The sequence below is a fragment of the Callospermophilus lateralis genome, chromosome 17 (genome assembly GCF_048772815.1).
Source record: "Callospermophilus lateralis isolate mCalLat2 chromosome 17, mCalLat2.hap1, whole genome shotgun sequence".
Taxonomy (NCBI): Eukaryota; Metazoa; Chordata; class Mammalia; order Rodentia; family Sciuridae; genus Callospermophilus; species Callospermophilus lateralis.
This window is the reverse complement of record NC_135321.1, coordinates 56784764-56811786: the sequence shown is the minus strand read 5'-3', so window position 1 is coordinate 56811786 and position 27023 is coordinate 56784764. Positions and strand designations below refer to the sequence as shown.

The following is a 27023-nucleotide window of genomic DNA, read 5'->3' as shown; positions in this document are numbered from 1 at the left end:
TGAGGGTTTCAGCCCTCACACCAGGTTGGGAGTGAGAGGGTCCTTGGGTGAGCTGCACTGACCTTGCCTTTGTGATGAACACACAATTAAGGAAACAAAGTAAACCCGTGATCCTGTCTGAGGGTGTCGGCCCTCTCCTGTCCTATGATCATATACTTTTTTTTCCACATGTTGAGTCAAAGTATTAGACTTCAAGTTACATGCTGTCATTTGAATTTGGCATGCCCCTCAAAGGCCCATGTATAGTCCCACGGCTATGGCACTTTGGGGAGGTGATGGAACCTTTAGGAGATGGGATCTAGCAGAAGCAAGTTAGGTCACTGGGGCAGTTCTTGAAGGGAATATGAGAACCCTAGCCCCTTCCTCTCCTTCTCTGTCTTCTAACAGAACTTCTCCACCATATTTTCCTGTTCTGATGTACATTGTTGCCACAGGCCCAAAGTGACTCTGGTCAGAAAGCTCTGAAACCATGAATCAAAATAAATCTTTCCTCCTTATAAGTAGATTATCTCAGAGATTTTGTCATAGCAACAGAAATCTGACTAATATGGTAACTTAGGTAAATTCCCTCTCTTCTTCACAACCCGATCAGAGAGTATAAATAATGTGTCACCACAACCTGGGTTCATCCTTCAAAAGTTATGGATGGATTTAATAGGCCATGATCCCTTGAGAAATTGTACCATATTGATAAAAGAAACAATTGTTTGTAGCTGTTGCTTTTCTAGAACCCATTGAGAAAAGGATTCTGGTCAAATAGGTCACTTGAGGCTATTTTACAACCCTTAAAGGAGCTGACATGAAGTCAATGAAATTTAAGACCCACTTTAGTCTGTTAAGCTCCAGGGTGGAAGCAGGTGAGCTGAGGTGGGGCAAAGTCTGCCTTGACGGCGTAAAGGTGTCCCTTAGTGGGGCTAATTCAGCAACTTATGGTCTGACTACACTTGGCTCCCAATGAGGCAATGGATGGAGTTGGTTCAGGGAGAGTTAAAGTGTCTGGTTAGATGGTATGGATTGCTGCTCTGCCAATTCTTATTGTATTACCTTGAGACAGCCCACAACCTTTCTTGATCCTTAGTTCCTTCAGCTTTAAAATTAGGAAGATCACCTTGATTGACAGAATAATTGGATGAATTAAATGAGATGATAATAACTTAAATATATTGAGCAATTATATAATAAATCGATCTTCACAGACACCCTCTGAAGTAGGTAGTTTTGTTTACCCATTTTGCAGAATGAGAAAACTAAGCTCTAGTGAGGATAAAGAACATCCCTAATATGACAAGGCCTGGTAGTAGGGATTTGCACCCATGCTGTCAGACCAGACCTCAGCTCTTAAGTTTTGTGACCATGGCTCCCAAATATTGCTGCAAAATAAAATTACCTAGGGAACATAAAAATTTCCAATGTCCAGGTCTCACTCTAGGTCAATTACATCAGAAGATCTGGGGTAAAAGTCAGACATCCTCTAGCCTAAGAAATTATGTGGTTCTCATCCTGAGTTCTGATTCCCTTAGAATCACCAAGGGAAACATTTACAATATGCTAATGGCTACTCCCAAGAGATTCTGATTTATGTGACCCAAAGTGGGGCTTTAAGTCACTCCTAGTGATTGTAAGACACAGCCAGGTGAAGATGGTTGTGCGTTATAGGGAAATCGCCCTGAGTAAACATCCAGGCACTGGTGGCTATTCTTGAAATCATGCATAAAATGAGGGTTTGCTAAGGATGTTCTCAAGGGCTCTTACAACTTGCATTTCTGTCTCCCTAGGAAAACTTGCAATTCACCTGGGTCTGTTTGCCAACTTAAGGGAAGCACTCAAACTGTACTTCTACACGTGTACTGAGGAGGCGGGATGGTGAGGAGCAGCCTCAAGGAAATATAAACTCAGTCCTTGTGCTTTGTACAATGAGCTCAGTACTATGACGATGTGCACTCTGAACTAAAAGAACTAGAATTTTTTTTTTTTTGGTGCTGGGGTTGCAAGTACTAAGATATACCTCTAGTCCCTTAAATTGGATTTTGTTTTTTTCAGTACTGGGCATTCCACCCAGGAGCTTGGGCATGCTAGGCAAGCACTCTACCACTGAGCTACACCCCCAGACCTTTTAAATTTTTATTTTAAGGCAGGGTCTCACTAAGTTTCACAGGTAGATCTCCTGCTGGGATTATAGGCACGTGCTAACACACCTGGCTATGATGAGGCATTTTTATAAGCCATGAAAATTTTATCTTCTGATTTGGTTTATTTCCTTGGCATTATTTAAACACATATTTCCATTTTGGGGGATAATCATTCCAGTCAGGATAGGCTAGGGTATGCTGCATTAATAACTATTTGTAAATCTTAGTGGTTTAACAAACCAAGGGCTGATGTTTTATTCATGCTCATATTAACACGGTCTGTGTATTCAGTTACTCAGAGACCCAGGCTGCTGAGATGCTTGTGTAATTGCTAAGCAGAAAAAGGAAACTGGCAAATGGGCATTAGCTCTCAAAATTTCTAGCAGGAAGTGACACACCTAGAATTTGTTCACATTTCATTGGCCAAAGAGTGGCACTGTCCTTCAAAAGAAGTGTTATTTTACTATGTAAATTATGATTTTATATCTTATTTATTCTCAGAGGGAGAATAATAAATATTTCAATAAATCTACAGAGAAATAAAGATATTAATAATATAAAAATAAAGATATTAATAAATAAGATATTTGTAAATAGCTCTAATGACCAAAACAATAAAATTCATATATAACTCTTTTTTACTTTTATTTATTTTGGGAGAACACCAGGGATTGAACTTAGGGGCACTAGGCCACGGAGCCATATCCCCAGGTCTAATTTGTATTTTATTTAGAGACAGTCTCACTGAGTTGCTTAGCACCTCAAATTGCTGAGGCTGGCTTTGAACTTGAGATTCTCCTGTCTCAGCCTCCTGAGCCGCTGGGATTACAGGCCCAGCTGTATATCTCTTTTTTTAAAAGGCTTTTTTGCAGTACTGGGAATTGAACCAGGACCTCACTTATGCTAGGCAAGCCCTCTGCCACTGAGCTATATTCACAATATTTTTAAAATTTTATTTTGAGACAGGGTGCCCAGATTGGCCTTGTACATAGGGTGCTGCCTCCCAGTTAGCTGGTTGTTATGGTTTAGATATGAGGTGTCCCCCAAAAGCTTATATATGAGACAAAGGAAAAAATGTTCCAAGATGAATTAATCAGATCATGAGAGCTATTTAAGTGAATTAATCAGTGGACTAATCCACTTGAATGGATTAACTGGATGGTAACTGCAAGCAGATGGGGTGTGGATGGAGGAATTCTGTCACTGGGAGCATGCCTTTGGGGTTTATATTTGTCCCTGGGGAGTGAAGCGCTCTCTCTGCTTCCTTATTGCCATGTCCTGAACTGCTTTTTTCTACCCTTCCACCATGATGTTCTGCCTCACCTTGGGCCCCATCATGAACTGAGCCTCTGAAACTGTGAGCCAAAATAATCTTTTTCTCCCCTACGTTGTTCTTGTCAGGTCCTTTGGTCACAGTGATGAAAAAGATGACTAAACCACTGGAATTGCACGAGTGAGCCCCTGGCCTACTAGATCCCATTTTTATTAGCACTATCTAGAGAGCTTTGGCACCTGTCCAGAGTGTAACTCATAAGTAAACAGGCATAAAACCAGCATAAGGGAGTAGAGATGTGGCTGTCTGCATCACTTGGAAACATACTGGCAGCGAACTAAAGGAAGCTAACATGAATTGATGGGGGACAAGAGTCTTTTTTGGGAATACACGAAAAGTGACTTTTCTAAATGCCACAGAAGCCAGTGTGCCCAGGAAGGAGAAACAAGTGTACAGACATTGCTTCCACTGCATGCCATCAGCCACCTTTTTTTTTTTTTAAGAGAGAGAATTTTAATATTTATTTTGTAGTTTTCGGCGGACACAATATCTTTGTTTTTTTTGTTTGTATGTGGTGCTGAGGATCGAACCCGGGCCGCACGCATGCCAGGCGAGCGTGCTACCGCTTGAGCCACATCCCTAGCCCCCATCAGCCCCAATAGGGGATGACTATGGTAGGACAGAGGCAGGGTCCCTGGAGCCAGCATGGACACATTCCTTCCCCCTGCTTTGTTTTTCTTTGCAATAAAACTTAGCACAGTGTCCCAGTCAATAAAAGCACAACAGCCAAAAGTAATAATTTTTGAATCCATCTTGGAAAACCCCAAAACAGTATTACCTGTATCACCTATGCAGTACTTTTTGAGATTTTCTTTTTTTTCTCTATTCTCTCCCCACTTCTTCCTGGAAAAATCTTATGCATTCTTCGAGACTTAACAAACAGGTCAGCCTGGTGGCAGTCAGTCTGTAGTGACCCCAGGCAGAATGAATCCCTTTAGGGGCTCATTTTCCACTTACATACATTATTACAACACTTGTCACATTTATTATAATTTGTCACGTTTATTATAACTTGTCATGTTTATTATTTATTGCCTTGTACACAATCATTCTGTTTAACGACCTTAGTACCAGGCAGTATGCTTAGTGCATAACCAGCATTATCTTGCCTCTAAGGTGAGTACTATTATTCTATTTTGCATATGGGACACTCAGGCTCAGAGAGGATAGGTACTTTTCCCAAGGTTGTTCAGTGAGAAAGCTCTGAGGCAGGAGAACAGTCCAGTAGTAGGACTCCCTTGACAAGGTGAGGAGCCTCTGGGGAGCAGGTCAGTCATTTGTCTTTGCATTCCCACAGGTCTAGCTCAGGGCCTGGTCATCAGGAATGTTTACGGATGAGTGAGCACAATAGTCAAATTTATGGCTTAATCATCATTTGATTAGACTGTCCCCAGATCTCACTGCTACAGATCTGTTTCACAAATTACTTCAGTTTCACTGGGGTTATTTGGGGTAAATTCCTCTCCATTAAATGACTCAACATGTATAAGCAACATTTTAGATAATTGCTTATTCCTTAATCACTCTCCAGAAATCTGGAATTTCAAATTTCAAAAGCTATTTTCAGGCACCTATTTCTATCCTCAGTACTTTCTTATTTAGTCAAATTTAAAATATTTGTAGGGGACCAAGGTAGGCCACGATTGACCCATAGGCCTGCGGCCATGAAGAAGCCATGAATTCATTCCAGGATGACCATGAGAATTACAAGGTTTTATTTGGAATCCTGGAGCTCTGCTGAGAAGTTAGAGAAGCATCTGTATTTGCAATGGGGTGAGTTATTTCAATCGAATAGAGCAAACTAGGCCTAGGAAGAATAAAGAGCTGGCAGTCCTTGTATTCCCAGTCCATTCTCTCAGATTATGTATGTAGCATGGAGGACTGTCTCTCTCCAGGCCCACCCATGGCCAGGCCCATACTCAGAGACCCCAGGTGTCCCTTTATAAAAAAAAAAAAAAATCTTGAAGAGAAGTTCAAATGATTAAATAATAACTTAGAAGTGCCTAATGAAGGATCTAACCTTTAAAAAAAAAAAGCAAACAAGGCCTGAGAACCTGACTGTAATCTTGCACCTTGAAGTAAATAAAGCTTAAAAAGCAGTCAATTCTTGGCATAAGGCCATTGGCAAGAAGGCTGGCCCAGCCTAACAGGCAGCCAAAGAATAAGTAAGGGCCTCCTGGAGGTTTTAACTGAACAACTGGGGTGGATTTTGGAATTCCTAATTTTGTGGGAAACTGGGGATGCTCCCCAGCAGACTAGGTAGCCCTGTTCTGCCTGCAGAGCGGCTCACAGTATGCATGATGGCGGGAGGCTATAGTGATGGTGGCAGCCCAAGCCCCAGCAGAGCTTCCCTGTGTCAGCACCACAGCCTTAGATCTGCAAGCCTTCCTTCCAGGCCTGCCCTTTTCTGATCCTCACAACACTGAGAGCCTTGGAAAAATGCAAATCACTTTCTGGAACTCTTTAGCTTGTTGTCTGCCACTGGCTTCGTTTTACCACCTAGAACAAAACCCAAACCTCTGTCTGTGGACCCCTAGCCTTCCAAGTCCCCTAACCTCTCCTGTCCCTCTCTAGAGACCCTTGCACACCTTGCTCTGGCCACAGTGGCCTTCTTTCACTTCGTGGAACACACCAAGCTCACACCCACCTCTCCAGCATTATTTGCGTGGGCTATTCCTTCTGCCTGGCTGACAGTGACTTTTTGTTCAAGCCTCCAGGCAAATGGCATCTCCCCAGTCAAGTCTCTTAGTCACGTAACAGAGTCCCCATTATGAAAATTATAATTTTTTTCTCGTACAAGAAAGAGAGAAATTTAAATTCCCCCGCCTCAAATTTAAAAACCAAAGAGCATGTTGTTTCTTCTGAAATTAAAACAACAACAACAACAACAAAATCCTGAATAAACTATTTTCACTTGAGCTTAGTTACCTGCTTTTATCACAGTTTTAGAAGTTGGTTAACTAAACAGTAAGGTAATAGAGCACTACTAGTCTTACAGCTCTGATGGGTGGTCAGCTTGGTAATGCTTTGTTTTTAGGGATTTGGAGCTAAAATCCCCCAAACTAGCAAACTAGTTGAAGCCATCAACCCTTTCACTTGGGCCTGTATAATATCTGATGGGCAATCTTTTGACATCAGAGAGCCAAAACCTCTACCCTCAGGTCATGCTAAGACTTCCATTTTTCTGAACATACATCCTGTGAAGAGCCATGAAGTTCAACTACACATTTGCAGACCACTGATCACCTCACTTTTCCTTACCTCCAATTACCTTTCCCCACACCACCCTGTTTCTTCATCCCTTAACTACCCTGAAATCCTATCCTCTAGAAGGTAGAAAATTGAGTCTGGGGTACCCTTCCTCCTATTTGGTTGCTTCATGAGTAAACTCTTGCAAAATTCGCAGCTTTAGGGATTGGCATACTGGGCGGCAGGCAAATGAGCCTGGCTCAGAAAGAATCTCTTGCTCTCTGCCACTTTCCTGTTTGTACCATGTTTCCCATAGCTAGAATACAGGTCCCATCAAAGAGGGAGCCTGTCTTTTCTGTTCACCTCCAGTGTTTGCAATTCTTAGCAGAATGTCCCCTCCACAGTAGGTACACAAAGTACCTTAATTCTAACCCCAGGAAGCATGTGTTCTTGCTGCTATTTTTCATCCCTGGTCTTAAAGAGATGACTTGAGGTTGTATTTCTTTCAGGGTCTGAACCATGATTCCAATACAGATTTTTGAGTTGCAGAGGCACACATATTCTAGGGGCCTGGAGTGTGCTAAAAACACGGTGTCATCAAATTCATTCAAGCAAACTGTCTTTGACTGAGCCTGCATAAGGATTCTGATGCACGCTGCACTCAAAGAATGGTGCTGACAGGCCTATTGCAATCAGAGAAAACCATGACAAGGATATATATGGTGGGCCCTTGAACCAAGGAGGATGAAGGACTCTAAAGTGCTCAGTGGTGTAAAGGGATTGCCTAGTGCTCCGATTATTCGTGGTGAGTCACCTTTTTAGGGGAGGAGCACAAGGCTGCGTAAAGTAAGCTGATCCAAGGGTTTCTTTTGTTTTAAAACTAGACACACACCATCAACTTCTGACTGGATAAACAAAATGCAGCCCAGCTACCCATTGGGATATTATCCAGCAGAGGGAGGAATGAAGTCAATACACGCTGCAACAGGGAACAGCCTTGAAAACTTCATGGTAAGGGAAAGAAGCCAGACACAAAGGGTCACATGGCATATGAAATAGCCACTAATAGGAAATTTCCTAAATAGGCAAACCCATGGAGGCAGGAAGTAGATTAGTGGGGCCAGGAGCTAGGGGGAGTGACGGCTCAGTGCCTTTGGGGTTTCCCTTAGGGTGATGACAGTGCTCTGGGAGAGGACAGTGGTGGTGGTTGCACAACACTGTGAAAGAACTATCCCCGAATGGCACTCTGTCAAGTGATCAAAATAGTCAGTTTTATATCATGTGTATGATACCACAATTGAAAGCAATGAATTAGGAATAGGAAAATGGTAGTTCTGCATTTCAGCCACTTTTTGATAAATATGTAGAACTCTGTCAAGCTTCTCTAGAGATCTAATGAACTACACAAAACAATAGTACTGTGTTGCATTTAGAATGTCTGCTAAAAGAGTAGATTTTAGGTGCTCTTGACACAAAAGGGAGGGATAACTATATGAGATGATGGATATGTTAATTTACTTTAAACATAAATTAATTTTAAAAATAAAGTTAGGTATTTTTAAATCTCAGAGGTTGTTCCACAGAAAGAAAAAAAAGGTGAAACAAATAGATTTACTAATAATTAGAATTATGATATACATAAAATAGACTCATAATATTCAAAACCTTAGTATAACAAATTACCTTTTGGTAATCAGAAGAAAGGAGAGAATGGAATGTGATCCCAGCCCTCCCCCCCCCCCCCCCCCCCCCCCCCCCCGCCCCAGCAATAACTGCAGTTTCAGGGTTGTGGCTCTTTGAGGAATCTGCTGCATCTTTCCTTAGGACATAAAAGCAACTGGCCCATGAATAGCAGCTCCTGGAGACATGAACAGGCACTTCCTGTGGGCTGTTCCCTGTAGGCAGCTGCTCTGCCTTTGCAGCCACGTAGGACCCAAGGAGCTGTCTCAGCATTTATCTGGCCGGAACAGTGGAAAATGATTTCATCCTACTGTCTTGCCTTGCGTTAGAAAGTTGGAGTGGCTTCACAATACAGTCTCAAGAATTCTTGTCCAATAATTAGAAATTCCAAAGCAGTTCTCAAGGTACTGTGTGCCTGTTGTGGCTCTGGTCACACAAAGTTCTGCAGCCAGCCCAGTTAGTGTGTGTGTCACTGCCTCATGTGACCGTGCTTATTAATGCCTCCCTCCAAGTTGAAATGCTGCTTATCCAAACCCTACTGTACTTGAAATTTCTACCAGACCATTTTTGCATTTCTTTTGTTTTGCCTGGGAATTTTATCTCCTCCAACCAGATGCCAAGATTTCTGGTGGCCATAGCTTGTTCTTGAAATTTTTAGGGTTCCTACTACCTTCCAGGCATGTTCTCCTCTCTATTTAGATAGCATCTCACTTTCCTTCACTGGGTCAACCTAACACTGTAATTGGATCAAAGCCAGACCTGTGACTTTCTCTAGACCAATGAGGATCATCAGCCTTGGGCTTTTGCTGGAGCTCCTGGTAAGAGATCTCCTTTCCCCAGAAATTTCCAGATGAATAGGAGCTGTTAGGCTTCATTGTTGTTGGAATGTTTCTCTAACAATAAAATATCACACAGCAGAGTCGAAGACTAACTAGAATCCTGGTGGCATAGTTTGAGGCTGGGTTATGAGAACCAATAACTTCCTTCCTAGTTGGCTGGTTCTTCCAACTAAAAGAATGTTGATGTGCCTGGAGCATTTACCACGGGCACCTCTCTCTTTCACACACACACACACACACACACACACACACACACACAGGGTGGGGATCAAATCTAGGATCTCACACATGATAAGTAAGTGCTCTACTGAACTATATCCTCCGTCCCTATAAAACTAACCAATTTGTTAATAGGTGGTTTGTAGCTATGTCTAGAATGATTAAGTGAAATATCTGTCTTTTGCATTCAAAGTGGTAAAATATGTGTAACATTTACCAATTGAACCATTTTCAAAAGTACAACTCAGTGGCATCAAGTGTATTCACATGGCTGGGCAACACTCACCACTATCCATTTCCAGTACTTTTTTGTCATCCTAAACTGAAATTCTATACCTATTACACACAAACTCCCCATTCCCTCCTACCCTCAATCCCTAGCACCCACTATTCTATTTTCTTCTCTATGAATCTGACTTCTCTAGTTCCCCATGTAAGTGGAAATATACAGTAATTGTCAAAATCTTTGTGACTTGGTTTATTTCACTTGGCATCATGTTTTCAGGGTTCATTAATGCTGTAGCAGGTGCCAGAATTGCCTTCCTTTCCAAAGTTGAATAATATTTCACTGTGTATATATAACTACATTTTATTTATCCATTCACCTAATGATGGGCTGTTTCCACCTTATTCATAATCTTCACGAATAATGCTGCAATGAACATTGGTGTACAAGTATCTGAGTTTATTTCAATTTGTGGGGGGTGGGGTATACACTCAGTAGGGGGTCAGCTGGATCATCTGGTCATTCTGGTTTGGTGAGGAGCTGCCATACTGCCTTCTGCAGTGGCTGGACCATTTACTTTTGCACCAACAGTACAGGAGGGCTCCCATTTCTCCATATGCTCAAACATTTGTTTTTTGAAAGTATATGCTTAAAGGTGGAACTGTAGTCATGCTGGGAATAGGACTTACTCCACTTGTTCATGTACATAAGGAAACTGTTGGGTTAATGAAACGTTGAAGTCAGAAACTGTGGCTGGAATAGTGCTTTTTGGACTTTCGGGCAGCACACTCCTTTGTAATCCCCTGTGCTAACCTCTAACTGATATCACCAGTTTGGGCTATGTCTCACTGCCAGAGAGGGAACTGCCTCTCCTGGAGCTACTGGCCACTCCCTCTTTCCTGAGTGGAGGGGACAGAGGCCTGCCACACTTGACTTGCAGGTAACTGTTTCCTCAAATTCCCATCCTCTTCCCAGTTTTGACTTTTGCAATGAGAATAAAGGCATTCCTTTACCCAGGGACCCTCCCAGAGTCCCATAGAACTGCAATGTGATCATGTGCAAGGGTGCATCCCAGTGAGATGTGTGACCAGCTGTTTGCTTTTTGCACAAGCCCCTCCCCACCACCCCCCTGGCTACAGAAAACTTTCCATTGGAGTTCTCAGGAAGACACGGAGGGTATGTGAAACCTGAGACCTGAGAGCACACCGCCATCTCGAAAAAGCTTTTATTTCTACTTCATCATGGTCTCAGACAGACTCAGAGGCACCACCGTTTGTCTCAATTTGGTATCCTCATGATTTTGCAGTGTTTTCCTTAAACAAGAAAATTCTGAGTGAACTCTGTACATTGCCGGTTAATCTTTTAACAATAATTTAAAAATGGTGCTGTTATCTCATCAATGCAAGGGGACCAACGATAATAGTACAGTACAAGGAACTTCACAATTACAGTGGGCCAGACGGACACACACTTAGGTGAGGGAGAGGACAGCAGCATATGTACATGCACCCGAAGACGTGCACTCGGGCAGACTAATATGTGGACTATACAGTGAATTTTCTACGCCCGTCTGAGGATTCTGTGCCTTCTCAAAAACATTGACCTGCATCCCTCCAGTTTCCAGAACATCTGTCTTGTCTACTGGTTCCATGGCTTTTTCACTACAAAAAGTTCACTGAATCAGACAGTCTGAAGCATTTTTAAAAATTCCTAAAAAATTGTTAACATTGACAAATAAAATTAACTTAAAACACTCTAAGTTCAACATGGAGATAAACCCAACCAAAACAGAACAGTGCAAATTTAACAGAGAGGCAGTCAGGATTGAGAGCAAGGGTGTTCAGAATCTCTTAAAATGTACATTTTTTAAAACTTTTATATTTTATATCTATTTATACCATATTTACCTGTTTTTCTTTTTTTAATATACTGTGTGTAAAAAAGATGGAGACAAAAATAGTTTTCTGAGCTATGAAAAAAATTAAGTTATTACAGGCACATTTGCTGTTTCATTCTAGAAACATCTCAGTTTCACAGGTTTGGACATTCAGCAGCTGTGTGTTTTTTTAAAAAAAAACATTCTTTGACCTTGAGAAAACTAGATCTCTCCTTTGGGGCAGAGTTTGGTTGTGAAGATGGTGTGGCTATGCAAATTACAGTGAATTATTCTGTGATAATCCATGCAAGCTTGCATCACGGGTGTGGCATTTCCTCCAGGGGATCCTCATCACCGTGTTCCTCCAAGGAGGTCTGGTCTCCGAGTGGCTGAGACTGTGAGGCAGTGGGAGAAGGTGTTGCCCAACGGGATGGAGGACGACGGTTTGCTGGTCTCTCGGGCCTGGAGAAGCAGGGCTCTAGGGATGGCGCTAGCGCAGGGCAAGGCAGTTCCTTCAGAACCGAGAAAGGGAAGACAGCATTACTGAGGCCAGCAGTTTCATAGTGGATAATTCCCCCCCTCTTCCCAACAGACTTAAGCTACATGGAAGAGACCACGGACGACTTCTGAACAGGAATGAATATTCCGCTCATGGAAAATGATTTGAAATGATTGGTGAAAGAACTCAAACAGGGGAAGTCAGTGATATGAATGGGAAGATACCAGATTAGGAATGAAATGGCAAAGCTGTGAGATAGGCCTGTTTTCAGAGCCCCTCCAGAATTGGGCTAGGACATGCAGAAGACCAAGGACAGCAACTGTACATACCTTGGCAGAACCCCACTAAGCTGACCCCACCACTGGCCTTCTTTAATGAACGATTTAGGTATAGTCAACCAGATCTACTGGGGGCCCAGGAAGAGAACTATGCTTTCAGCCCACCAGATTAACAGTAAGACTTGTCTTGAAACAAGCTCTGCTACTGTTTATTCCAAGTTGATTGGCAGTGGGCAAAACAAACTCCCACGACATGGAAAAAATGCTGCCGGCAGAAATTTTAATTGAGTTCTAGTTGTCTTTAATGACTCTTAAATGTAGCAGCATTTTTACAAATTGGTATCAGAGTGCACTTGTGATTTTGTGTTCCAGGCACCCTGATGTTCTGAGAACTGATCATACAAGACACGCTCAACCTTGATGCAAATCACCTCTAAACCTTATTCTCAAGGTACTTTTTGTTTGTTTTTAAAGAATGTTGAGCTACTTGTCTGTAGTGTGCAATGTTAAAGAAAAAGGATACCCAATCTTGGAAGTTGCTGAAATACAGAAATGTAAACAGCTATGGTATGAGGAAACAGTGATACAGCGGGGAACCCAAGTGACACTCACAGAAAGCCGGGAGGTGAATTACGTCAATGGAAGGCACAGGAAGGATGACACAGAACAAGGATCCACAAAGAAAGTCAGCAAGGGACTTGGATTTAAAGACGTGACAAGCAACTAAAAAGACCAGAATGACAGATTAGCCATGGGAGTAGGGGAACAGCAACAGGGGAAAGACAGATGGTTGTGCTGAATGGGTAGGCAATGCCACTCGGGAGAAGACGGAACACGTGGAGGATGTGTGGAGTTGGCCAGTGAGGATGGCTCGGCCCAAGGACAGTGTGGGACCCACAGATTCCCTGGTGGGATCAGCACAAAAGGAACATTAACACCGGAGATCACTTCTTCAGGGTCCCTGCCTACTTTATGGCTGGCACCTTATAAGACATAGAAAGGGCCTTGATGGGCAACGCACTTATGATAATGGGACCATGACAAGCAGACTGTCCTCTCTGCTGGCACACCACTGGTGCCCCTGAGATAAAAAGTAAGCCAGGATGCCATGTGCTTACCGAGCCCACCTGGGCCCACCTGCTTGATACTGGGGGACACATGTTTTGGAAAATCTGCTGCAGTTTTTCTCTGCTTGCATGATTATAAGAGTAGTGAGTGTTGAGTCGTTGTATACTGTGCATACAACTGTTGTGTGTGCTGCATGTTGATAAAGCTGCTGCTGTAGCTGTATTTAGCCCCTGTTCCCACCTGACTGTTGCTGAACAAAAATGGGCTCTTCTTAGACCATGATGCACCACCTCTTCAGTGGTATCTGCTTATAAAGGAAGAAATGTTGTGTGACCATGAGGTCTTCCTTCCTTACACACCAGCACTTACAAGCAAGCAATGTTTCCTTTTCCTCAAAAGCCACCATGATGGCCACACAGGCCTCTGTCCTGAGATGCTGCCCTAGTAGCATCCATCTTGTAAATGGCTTTCTCATGTACTTCGTCATTTTTTTTCCCCAGGGACTAGTTTTTACCTCTGATAGCTGACTATAATTTTGTACTCCACAGTTTAGATTTAGGCCAGTGGATGAGGTAGGTGGGTATCCATATCCTCAAGTAAAATCAGAGTATGTTTTCTCACATGCTTTGCTCCATTCAGGTCTCAAAGGCCATTTTGAGACACGTAGAGCAGGGATAGCTTGGTTGTTTTATTTATTCAACAAGTATTTATCAAGCACTTACTCTGTCACCCATTATCTCATCTGAAGGACAAAATACATTTGGGGTTATTCCTTCTGGCAGGACTGTTTGAAAACAAAAGAAAAGTCCCAGCACATTATGGTCCCACCTCATTCCAGCATATGGTAACACACATGCTCAACCAAAACGCCAGTGAGCAGGGAGGGCAGGAGCCGGTGGTCGGGGCTACAGAACTAACAGAGGCTGGACTCAAAGACCTCCTCAGGCAAGAGTCTTGTGGCTGAGATGTCCCCTCCTGACCAGTGGCTCTCTCCTATGAAAGCATGTTGGCTACACAAAGAGAGGAGAAGTCTCAGCAGAATCTCTATAACTCAACAACCTCTCTTGACATTAAGCAGTCAACCCTAGAACAGGGTGAATGGGGCATCTGAGATTCCTAGGCTGTGCCTGGAAACAAGCTGGCCCACCTGATCCTGGGGTTAGCATGGAGCAGATGCCTCCCACCCCATGATGATGAGTGTCAGACACCAACCACGTGTTACACAAATTACCCACATGACTCTCTGGAGACAGTTGGGAACTGAGGAAGAAGGCACTTACAGCGTGAGGCAGGCAGGGCTAGAGTCCCCATGGGGCAGTTAGTAAGACAGTTTGGTTCTAGACAGACAAAGAAGAGAAAAGCAAGTAGGTTTGAAAGTACATTTCAAACAGAACAGTAAAAGTCAATGAGCACAGTGGAAGAGGGGCAAAGTTCCTGCCTGTGGACAGCCACCAGGATGGAATTGAGGTCCCCCACATTCACTCCGAGATGGGGTTGGGGCAGTAGCAGCAGCACTTTGACACAGGCTGTCCTCTGCCAAGTGCTACAGAGAGAAGAAGAACCCACCGAAGAGCCTCGGACCTCCCTTCTGGTTTCCAGGCTCCCTGAGCTACCCATGAGCATTTGGCACACAGAAGTGGAAGTGGCCTGGCTGTTTTGCTGGAAATGATAGAGGCCACTACACAGTTGGGTCTGTTCTGGTCACAACAGGCAAGCTACTGCTGCCTGTGCTTAGTCATCTCCCTCCCATTTTCCACTCCAAGATCATTGGTTCTCTCCACACCGGAACTCCCCCTCCCAGTTTCTCTTTGCATTGTTGAGCTGATGGCCATGGCTTCAAGAGAAGAGGAAGACTATGTCACCCGTGGGATGAGTGGGAAGCAATAAGGGACACGTCCTGCTGCCCGAGTCACCCCTGTGTCTAGATGTCTGAGTGTATGTTCAGGAAAGATTCCATAGCAGGGTGCTCAGAGTGGGCTGGGAAATCAGAATGAGAAATCAGCATCTGCTGATTTTTGGAATGAAAACCTAGAGCTACTACATAATCCATGGAGAGAAGGGAAGGGATCACCAATGCTCCTAATATACTACGTCAATTCAAACAGAAAAATTCTACCAGAATCTAGAACCAAGCAAACTTGTAACAGAAAAGGAAAAAAGAGCCCAGGGCATCAAAGTGCTGCCCAGTCTCCACCCAGGTTCTCAGTCCTGGAAATGCTCCCATTGAATCACCTTGTTTGGTGGCAAACACACTAAGGAAGACAAACTCTAGTTGCAGACAAAAGGAGGACAGTTTTGCACTGACATAACCACTTGCATGCCACAATGCTGTGATTCTGTCTTTAAACCTCTTTCTTTATGTTACCACAGATTGCTTGCAGCATTCAGTGTTAGTAAATCAAAGCTTTTTTTTTTTTTTGGTGCCTGAAAATTAATTTCTGTTTATTCTCTAATACAAGTAGAAACTACAGACAAAGCCAGTTAACAATGCTTTGAGCCCCTTTCTCCAGAGCCCTGAGAAGGCAAGGTATTCACATATAATGACCCTCCCAAGCCTCAAGTGCTTACCTGAGGGCTCCTGAAGGTTTGAGGAAAGAGAAGATCAAAGAAGACATTATTTGTCACCCAAGAACAGTCAAACAGAGGGTGTAAACAACTTTATCCCAAGACTCAAACCTTTGGACCAGTAGGCCACATACTATCAATAACTGTATAAGGCTGAACCATTTCTGTAGGTCATTGGCAATTGTACAGGTTTTGTCCTATGTTAGATTTCAACTCTATAATATTTTGTGTTAAATATTCCATGGTGGGTTGGGCTGGGATCTACCCATTTTTTCCCCAGGGGAAATGTAAGGCAGGCGATCCCAGAAACAAACCTTCCTTCTATTCTCTCCCATGAAGCCAGGCTGCCTGGTGGTGGCCAGAAAGCAGTGGGGTGGCCCAGGAGCATATGACTGTCCTCCCTGACCCCCCTTACTGTTGTGAGAGACAGGGGCCTAGAGAAGGCTAGTATGGCATGTGCGTAGCTGGGCTCCTGGTGACTTAGGAACACCGGCAAGTGTCACACATATACACGGCCACCTGCGGGGCAGCACTGTCCTTTCAGTCTGCATAAACCATAAAATTGGCATCAACACTATAGTCACCACCAGCATAATCATATTATTTGCTTCATTTTGCTCATTCTTGGTATGGAAATGGGAATTATTTTTTATAGTGATATGATGCAAAAATACCACCTGGGGATATGTATCAGAACAGAATTCAGGGTTGATTGATTTCTAAGTGATTTTGAGGGGGGACAATCATCATCATCATATTGTACTAAGGCAGATATTTTGATTTATCCTGATTTTATTGCTAGAGGGGTTCAGAGACACAAAAGGGTGATTTGTGAGATGCCAGACTGCTGTTCTGTACTGAAGTCAGCCAGGGAATCCAAATATTGTTCTTGTAGTTCCTGACAGAAGATGTGCTCATATCCACGTGGCTCAAAAGCCCCCCAACTCACCTTTCACATTGCCACATACAAATATCTGTAGCATGTAAAAGTCCTGAGACACAGACACACACACACACAATTCAATTTTCACCCATGACATGCACAAAGAGGGCAAACTATGACCCGGGTGCAAAGCCCAGGTAAACAGGTAAGAAAAATCACTTAAAGGATGAAATCTGAACCAAACCATGTCCTTGATGATTTTGAAAAGAGTAAGATGAGTTTTCTTTAAGAAGTTGCTTGGGTTCTGTGTTTTCATACTCCCTAACCCCCAACCCATTTCCCCAGTTCACAATCATTGACAGTGATTCCTGAAATCACTGTCCCAAATCCATCCCAGATTCCCATGTGCCTGGCAGCTAAATGGAAGAGCAGGAAACACTTCATTCTTTACCTCCATGGACCCTGGTTCAGCCGTGACTGCTTCTCCTATGTGGTTGTCGCTGGTAAGACTTGGGGGGCCGTGGCTGGCCTGCCTCCTTTCCTCCTTTAAGGCATGCTCCAACAGCTTCTTGTTGAGGATCCGGGCCACACTCTCAGCGAGTGTATAGCCAGGGGGAGCGGATAAGTCCTGCCTCACCGGTGTGCCCTCTCCCCCTTCTTCCCTGCACGTCTCTGAGCCTGTCCCAAGGGGGCTGGGTGACCTTCCTCGGGAACTGGTTCCTGTTTCTTGGCCTGGGCCCAGCTCTGGTCTGGGTTCTGCAGAGCGAGACCTACTCCCAGCCCGTGCCCCCTTCTGGAAGGGGTCCTGTACCACAGGGCTGTGGTCAATGATGTTGAAGAGGCTGGAGAGACCATCGTTGATGGTGGTGTGCACGGGACTCTCCCTAGTGGTGGTGGAACGGGCCCACGCTGACTCACTGTACCCTTTCTGGGCCACCCCTGGTGAGTTCCTGCTATTTGGCTGGTCGGCTTTGGGAAGGGGCTTCCTCTGCAGCTTGGGAGAACCATACTTTGGAGAGCAGCAGGTACGCTCAAACTTGGCCTGTACCTTCTCTATGGCGGGGGCCACCTGCCTGTTCCTCAGGCTACGGGAAGGAGAGGACACAGGTGTGGCACCACCCCCAGCCTTTGGCGTGAGACACTTATGGGGACTGCTGGTGACACCGCTATTACGAAGGGCTTCAGTCTGTAGGCCCACACTAATGGTCTGGACAGTCTGTGTCCCTGTTGTCCGGGACCCATTGGTCTGGCAGGCCATGTCCTTGACTTGTGGCTCAGTGGGACCAGAGCAGATGGCATTCCTAACAGAGAAGGCTACCTCCTTCATGTCATCACTCATGTTCTTGGACATATCCAGGCTGTGCAATGGGGAGGCAAACCCCAGGGAGGTGCAGAGAGCCCCCTCCACATAGTCTCGGGTGTGTCTAGAGGAGGCACAAGGCCACCTGCTGAGCACAGATTCTGGATGGCCCCCCTTGACATCTCCCAGGCCCCCTCTGACTCTGCTCGTGGGAAAGGGGCCCTCGGGTTCCAGTCGGCTCCTGCTTTCTCCACCTGTCACGATGCTCTCAACCCTGCGGACAGCAGGTGGGCTGTGAAGCACGCGCACCCCTGCTTGTTCAGTGAGGATGTGGCTCCGCAGTGGTTGCTTCTGGCAGTGCTCTGGGCTGGTCATGGTATCTGTGGTCATGGTGACACTCGTGGTCAGGTACCAGGAGGAATCAGAGAAAGGCTCGGCACTGGCCTCATGCCCTGCCCGCACCCCCTCGGTCCTGTCTGTCCAGAGGTCCGGAGGCCTCTCTGTCCCAGTCCTGGAGGGTGTGTAGTCCCAGCTCTTGCTGTTGAACTCTTCAATGTAGCGGAAATCATCAGGAGACAGGGGTGGGGTGACATCTTCTTTGCTACTGGCAGATGGCAGGCCCTTCTCAGGCAGGAAGGGGGAGACATCCATCAGGCGCTGGAATTCAGACATGGAGGACACAGATACCGCCCTGGGAAAGGTAGGAAAGCAGAGGATGTCAGAAACCCACCAGAGAGGCCCTGATGTCCCACAGCAGCTGTGCTCTGGCTACGTGAGCTGTGCCCATGAAGGCATCCGCCTCCACCTACACAGAACACATTTGATGCTTGACGGATTCTGCTCCGGAACTCATCCTTTGAGGGTTTACTGGACTTTTTTTTTTTTTTTTAGTGGCTCTGGAATCATTTCTTTAACTTCACATTGGTCAGAATTTAATACAGCCAACCCTCAACTACCACAGAAAGGAGAAGGGTGAGGCTGAACCATAAGCACAGCGGGACTCCAGACTGCTGCTTGGCCTCTCTTTTCATGCCTTGAGTGACACCCCTACTGTGACTTACTAAGGTCCAGCATCAGCAGACACTCATCATCCTGTGGAGATGAGCACCACGTGGTCTCTATCTTCAATAAGCTAAAGGTACATGGTGGAGAGAGACCGCAACAGAATCCTTACATTCTGAAGTCTCTCATCACCTAACCAGCCTTGTCTTCTATTGGCTGCAAGGACCAACAATCTCCAAAGGCCACTTGAAAGACATAGGAAAAGGAAGGGAAGTAGAAACCATAGATTGCCACACAGTTTCCAAGTACTATTTCAAACAAGGATTCACCAGGCCCTGCCCAAATTCACCCAGCAGGGCTCAATTCTCCTCTTCTCTCTGTGCTCCCTTCTTTATGGCCAGTCTTTTTGGGTATGTGTTTGTGCTCCCCCTTTATATCCTAAATAAGAGAAAATCTCCCTCAGATACATGAGTTTTTGGCAAGTTCTTGGCTGACAGATGTGGCTTGGGTGTAGACTCCTGGATATGTTGGCACTTCCATTCCACATATTTCAACCTGACAAGAATTCACAGGCTGCCTCCCATAGACAGAGGTGCTGGGATGCCAGGAGATTGGGCAGCTTGCTCACCCATCAGGGCAAAGAAGTGGGTCAGGAAGGAGGCTGGGGGCTGGCTACATTCACCTATGCAGGCAACAGGATCTCTGTGGCCTGGAATTCCTCCAGTTGGAGTGAGGGGAGGAGGTAAGGCAAACGAAGAATCATTGTCTATACAACTGGACCTGCTTCCCTTGGGTCCCCTCACCTCCTCAAACAGAGGCTTATATCTCACTTCTAGATCAGCACAGGTCCTGATGCAGGGGTCCTAGATTGAGTGCATAGGTTACGCCTCTACAGGACAAGGCCAGAACTGAGTTGCGCTTTGAGCAAGTTGTGTACTGTATGATTAGTGAACAGTACCATCAATGTCACCTATGGGGGTGGTGGCTTGATGCCTCTGGGGCTTAGCCAAATGCAGTGGAACAGAAATGATAAAGAGAAAGAAGTGGCACTGAATTTAGCAGTGGCCAAACACACAAAATAACTACAAAACCAGGATGTACTTGGAACATGTGTAGGCATTTGCAGGCACATAGAAGAAAGAATGGAGGAGACCACCACATGGTTAGAAGCAAGAGGTAAAAGTGGGTGGAGGGAGGGCACATTTGTTTTTTATTTATTTATTTATTTATTTTTATTTATTTCTTACATACATGACAATTTTTTGTAACTGTATATAAAGTATGTTCACGCCAAATTATGCCATTATACATGAGCTCTCATTTTTTTGCATACAATTCTTAATACACCTTTATACCACAATTTATCATATCTCTGTTTGTATATAAGGTATGTTGACACCAAATTCACATCTTCATACATGTATTTTGTATAATGATGACCGTCTCCCTTCCACCTTCCTAGCTATTCCCCTTCTCCCTCCCTTCACATTTGTTTTTTTAACTTTGGACATTTTGATACTGTTTAATTTATCACAAGTATGAACTGTTTTTGAAACTTACAGAAACAAACAAGATGATGATGATGACAATGATTATTAATTATTTTGCAGTCCTGGGGATTGAACCCAGGTCCTCACATGCTAGGCAATTGCTCTACCTCTGAGCTATACCCTAACCTTTATTATTTTTTATTTTGAGGGGGGGGGTGTCTCGCTAAATTGCCCAGGCTGGTTTTGAACTTAAAATCCTCCTAATTCAGCTTCCCAATAGAAATAAGGTTTTTTGAAACAGCTGTATAGCACAGGGAGCAAACAGAAAGCTCAGTGGCTTGGTGGGTAAAAGAGAGTGGCTCTAACCTTGACCTGGGCACTGACAAGGATGCTTCCATGGATAGGTAAAATAGGTAGGTACAATGACAGCTAAACTTCGATCACTGCTTCTCCTGTGTACTGCTTTGTTTCATGTGTATTAACACAAGTAAGCTGCAAAATCTAAAGAACTCCTATTCACAAATAAGGAAACTGAGGCACAAAGAGTTAGGAAACGTACCCAAGATTACAGGGCCAGTGAAGGCAGTAGTGATTTGAGCCCAAGACCTTTTAGCACTAGTGCCTAAACTCTCAAATGCTGCCCTGTACTGCCCGAGGAAGACCAGACAAGACAGTGAAGGACAGAAACATGCCCTGGGCAACTCTGTGGGCTACATGGATCTGACAGTGCAAAAAGAAAGAAGACAGTCATCCACAGACTCCAAGTTCATGAGAAAATCAAGGATGGGGAGAACCAAAAATGGCAAGTTGCCTGAGAACAAAATTTATGTAGTGGAAACAATATGTATTCATCTATAAAGAAAAACCAGAGCAAATAAAACCAGGGAGGGGGGGAAAAACTGGTATATAACTAACACCAACAATATCAACCACTATATATTTTCTTCAGGGATTATTGCCAGGAGAACATTTTTAACAAGCCCTCCTGGAACTTTAAATATATAGTATATAAAATGTCTCATATATCAAGAGGAGGCTTTCCAAACTTCTCACGAGGAGAGTTTTCCATGGATTTTTCAAAACCACTGAACACACGCACTTCTTTTTATATGCAATACAGCTATAACTGGAAAGTCCTTACCATAAAAAGAATACACGTGTGAAGATGGCATATCTAGCCTTTTTGTTGCTCATCCTCAAAAATCACATATTTATGAAACAAATAATACAAAATCAACTACTTAAATGTGGAGTCCTTTTGAAGATTGGTAACAGACTGCATCAACAAGATAGAATCTGGAGCCCGAGAGATTTTTATTTCAGCAATCTATTATTTCTATCAATCTTACTTACCTTTGAAGATTTCCCTTGTGATTTTCTTCTTCCTGTAAAGAAGAAATAAGTTCATCTGAATCAGTTAATTTTGGTTGCTTAGGATCCTCAACTTTAAGGGACTTGTTTTGCTCTGCTCCCTTGGGGAGGCACCATTTAAAACACACTGGGGCCAAACTTTGGTCAGGAGTGCTACTGCCCTAAGTCCTTTGAAGTAATAAAAGCAGAGTCGACAGCATGATGAGAGGGTTGGAGCGTCCACAGTGCAGGGAGGAGCCCATATGAGCTTGAAAAACTGGCTATAAACCCATCATGAAGGAAGTGACTTGCTCCTATGCCTCCTCAGAAGACCTCTCCAACTGCATAAACTTCAAAGTCAGCTCTTGGAATGACCTGAATAAGTCTCAGTATGAGAGAAGGGGTGGAGGAGGGGGGAGGAGAGGGGGAAAGACAGAGGATGACACAATGAGATAGGAGTTGGATGTCCCTTGGTTCCTATCTTGCTATGGCAATTGCTATGGTAACATTCTTAGGCTTGGTCACTTGCTTGGTTTTAAACATTCTCAGGATCAGAAATGAATTTACAGTGACTTCCCCTTAAGAAGAACGAAAGCTGTGCTAGTAGAGACCCGGCTGTCTATTGAGAAAATACTCTCATGCTGATGTGGCTTTGAAGAAGCAAGCCTTTCATGGTAATGAAACATATTCTTCAGGACAGTAAACACCAGAGGGCACTTCCCCCTCAGCCAGCGTGCCCTTGTCTCTGCTGTTCAGAAGAGCATGGCAGTTCCAGCCACAACACAGCTAGAACTACCACCCAGGGTTTGACCCCTGGTCCCACATTCTCTCTGCAGTGAAACTGGACTATACGACATTGCCTCTAGATGCACCATGGTGGACCTGTGTAGATGTCCTCCCAACCTGATACACACGAATGAGGATACTGCACTTAACTCATTGGCAAGGACTGAAAAACAGGTCCAACATCCCTAATCCAGAAAATCTAAAACCTGAAATGCTCCCAAATCTGCAACTTTTTGAGTGCTGACATGACACCACAAGTGGAAGATTCCTTATCATGAAATTTTTTCAAGCACATAATCATTCACATGCTACAAAAATTATCTTCAGGCTGCATGTATAGAGTATATGTATGATTTTTGTGTTTGGCTTAGGTCCTATCCCCGATATATCTTATCATGTATATGCAAAATATTTCAGAATCTTCAAAAAAATCCCGAACAATTCTAGACCTCACATTTGAATAAGGGTTACACAACCTGTATAATTTCCCCATATTTCAACAACATTATTGCACATCAATTGTTCTAAGTATTAAATGTTTGGGAGACCAAATGATGGATAGTGATTATTAAATTAATTCACAGGGAAATAACTTCTAGGAAAAAATTTTTAAATGAGGTTTTAAAGATGACAAAACCAGAAAAACCTACATCATGCTCTGGAACTTTCAGTATGCAGCTTTAATCACCCATTTGGTAATCTAATTTACATGTGGATTCTAAGTTTTAGAATTTTCCCCACTTTGTCCAGAATAAGATATTTATAGTATGCTATTGTTTAGTGATATTTTCTACTTCCAAACATCAGGAAATTTCTTTAATGCAGAATTTCTTCAGTTATTAGTTTTCTAGAACCAGAAAACCATGATCTCAAGAAAAGTCAAAAACACATATTTCCCCAGTATTTTTTACTTTCTCTTGGGTTCTGTGGAACACGGTTATTCTCCAGACCTTCATTTTGTATAAGACACTTGGTGTTTCTCAACCTGAAAGAAGGTGGCAAAATTAAACTGCCCACAGATCACAAGAGGAGTTTGGATCAGGGCCACCAAGCAAAACCCTCAGCACTGCAAAGATTTCATTTTCACTCAGTTCATAGGTCATTCTGCAACAGTTAACGAGAGTAAATGAAAGCCAGGCTGACCTCAGGGAGGCAGTTCCTGAAGTCCCTCTCAGGTCTGTGGGGTAGCAGCTCCTCTGGCTCGTCATCCAGGGACAAGGCGTCCAAATAGAGGTTCTCACTGGCAGAGCACCTATCCGACTCCTTCAGCTTGGACAGCGGCCGGTCTTCAAACGGTATAGAGTCAGTGTCTGCACAGGGCCATATCGCCATGGGACGGGGCATGCGGAGCCCTCCTTGATGGGGAAAGGAACGGACGTTTCCTTCTTTTTGATCACATAGGAAATTGCTACCTCTCCGAGGACTGTTCTCTTTCTGCAACTTGAGAGTTTTAAAAATGGAAATAATAATTAGCCTTGCTTTTCAGTCTGATGGTCCTCCGAAGACCATCCTTTCTACATAATGTAGGATTACCTGTGGGTCCATCTGAAAGACTGGGCAAGAAAGAAATGTTCTTACAGTTCTGACCTTAGGTTCAAAATGTAACACAATGCCATACATGCTTTCAACCAAAGCACAGAACTAGAAAAGTCTACAGTTACCACATACAAGTATTTTTGTCAACTCTGATGCAAATATTTCTTTGATTTTTTTCTTCATCTTAATTTTAAAATACATGGGTTTTTTTTTTCATACCTTTTAGCACCATGCTCATGAGATTTACATACTTGTCCTTTGAAAATTAAATATGTTTAGAACTCTCGGAATTACCTTCAGCGATTAAGGCATACTTGATGGAATAGCATCACTGATATAAAAACTTCTGAGGGCGCATCTGATTTTCCTAACTTTCCTAACCTTTTTCCAAAGCATTTGGTACAAGGTCCTATGTAAAACCTGAATAATCAAAGTGGGTTATAATCATTTGGCATTAAAAATACTTCCCACTTTGCTGGAGAGGATTAAAGCTCTGTGGTAAAGGCAACTGAAGATCTGGTATGATGCAGAAGAAAACTGCCACATTTGTTCTTGTTACACTTCTTTGCCTGACTTGATAAATTTAAGCAGTAATGGGCAAGCACAGGAAAGTTAGGATTTAGAAGATGTGAACTAGAGCCATGAATTTATGGCTTTGCTTGTTTGGTGACAGGTTGAAGTTCCAACTCTGCTCAGCTCAGTTTCCTCATCTGTAAAATGGGGATAGGCAGACAGGGGTCAGCAAGCAAGGTGCAACCCAGAGGGGCCGGACACCTATAAGGCTCAAGTAAAGGCCAGGGGCACGCAGGTAAATGATTTACCTGCCTTTTTTTAGAGCATTGGGAGATCTCCTGGGGCAGTTCAGAAAGGAAGCTACTTAAAATCACAGGAGACTATTGAGGCAGACAGGCAAATACTTCCCAGAAAAACTATGACTAGTCTCCCTTCCTTTCTCCAGTCTTGCCTCACTGCCTCTGTTACTAAACATGTACAGAAAGCACAATTGGGACCTGAAGCTATTTCCACCTACGAATATCTAATGAGGTCTTTACTGGATGAGGAGCTCACATACTCTCCTGGATTGCCTGATCTTTTGAATATGTAAATTATCTGAATAATGAAAGTGACATTTGGATTTGACCTGAGGGGGGACCAAGCAAATATTTGCAGTCCTAAAGTGCTAAGATGGTGCCAGGATATTCTAAAACTCCTCTGAATGTGGACCAATGGATTTTTAAGAAAGCATCTGTACACAAACTGCATCTTAAGAGTCCTAATTCAAACCTTTATCAACAAGCTGGACATAAGTATGCCCTGTAAGCCATCAGGAAGGAAGCCAAGAGAGACAATGGGGACAAAAGAACTTTCACTATTTTTAGTAATTTTTGAGGTTCTCTTTTTATTTTATGAGAAAGATGGAGATTCTGCATCAGGGCAGGTTTTGACGCAGGTTCACAGTCAAATTAGGGAACAAGCAAATCACTCTAGGTTTTAGCTCAGCCCCCTCTTTCCTCTCATCCCCCTCCCCAATGACACAGTTCTTTGCAGTTCTCTTAAATATGCTAAATGCTTTTCTTAAAAAAATAAATAAATAAAAAAGAAAGCTTTTAATTATGTTCATTTAATGCATGTCAGCGCAATTTCATTTTAACACATGATCATCTCCAAGCTATTTTGGGCAAGGAATTAAAATGCAAGAATCACATTGGAAGCCTAAATGTGCTCTGAGGGTGTGTGCGAAGAGGGAGAAAGAATGACTAAAGAGGAGAGCTATGAACAAGCGCGTTCTAACTCAGTAAAGTGGGATTTCAAAAATAAACCCAGGCAGCCAGGAACAGCTTGCACTAAAGCTGCTAAGTGTTAGGTTTCCTAAAAATGAACTGGAGTGGTTGTAGCTAGAGGTATCTGTGGCTAAGATGCCTCTGCAGTGTGGTAATAGAATAATGGGTCCTTAAAAGATAGGGTTTCCTAGGGCAGTCATTTCAAACCAGGCGGCAGCACCCTGTACTTGCAATCTTGCAGCAGAAAATGTTTAATACAAATAGAAAATTTAACAGATTTGCATTTCAAATAATGTGAGGCACAATAAGCCTTCAAGAGTATCACCTTACCCAGACTGGTTGAAAGAAAAAAGGTTGCTTTGTTAACTGGTTTTAAAAGAAGGGCCTTTCACGTTGTAAAGGCAGCTGATTTAAGAAAATCACTGGAAGGCGAATGGATGACACATGAGCTTTCCTTTTTAGCTCTGTAAGTACAGCAAGTACAGCAGCAAGTGACATTATGTGCATGTCTAACTGAAAACTTAGCAATTCTAAGGAGAAATGTAGTGTGACTCCATCAAAGTTAACTACCCCCCAATCAAATGTGGATTGAGACAAGAGACGTGGATAAGATAGACGCAATGCATTGTAGGACCTGAACCACATTCCCACACTCATTTGTCATATAAAATGCCTCATGTGGTGCAGAAATTATGTAGGAATTTAATGACACCGGACAAGTATGAAGCATGTGTTCTAGAAGTGGAAAATGGATTTAGAGTGACTTCTCTCACCATCTGTACTAGGTTATCATAGCCAAGGTTACATGACTTACCAAGGAGTCAAATATCGAGAGCAGTCATTGTGATGGATGCTCAATTACATTTCTTCCTTAACTATGGAATGTGTAGCTCAAAGTCAAGTGAACTAACAACCCAGTAAGTGATAAACAAAATCTGCACACACTTGCACATGTATATACATACCCATACATACTTGATCCAATGTCCTCTTT

General features: G+C 43.5%; 1 protein-coding gene across 4 annotated transcripts in view; it reads right to left on the bottom strand.

The window, feature by feature from the left end:
- Positions 1-11438: 11438 nt before the first annotated feature.
- Mtcl1 (microtubule crosslinking factor 1) overlaps positions 11439-27023 on the bottom strand; it is a 124685-nt gene continuing 109100 nt past the window's right edge. For 2 of the 4 annotated variants that reach the window (XM_076836777.1, XM_076836778.1), the window contains 4 exons: positions 23856-24152; positions 21930-21961; positions 17236-18775; positions 11439-12003 (listed from right to left, as the gene is read on the bottom strand). In XM_076836777.1, the coding sequence (XP_076692892.1) occupies positions 11809-12003; positions 17236-18775; positions 21930-21961; positions 23856-24152 (2064 nt within the window). In that variant the 3' untranslated portion in view covers positions 11439-11808. Of the gene's footprint in view, positions 12004-14634; positions 14674-17235; positions 18776-21929; positions 21962-23855; positions 24153-27023 lie in introns of those variants that run through there. The other 2 variants (XM_076836779.1, XM_076836781.1) reach the window with 1 other exon arrangement.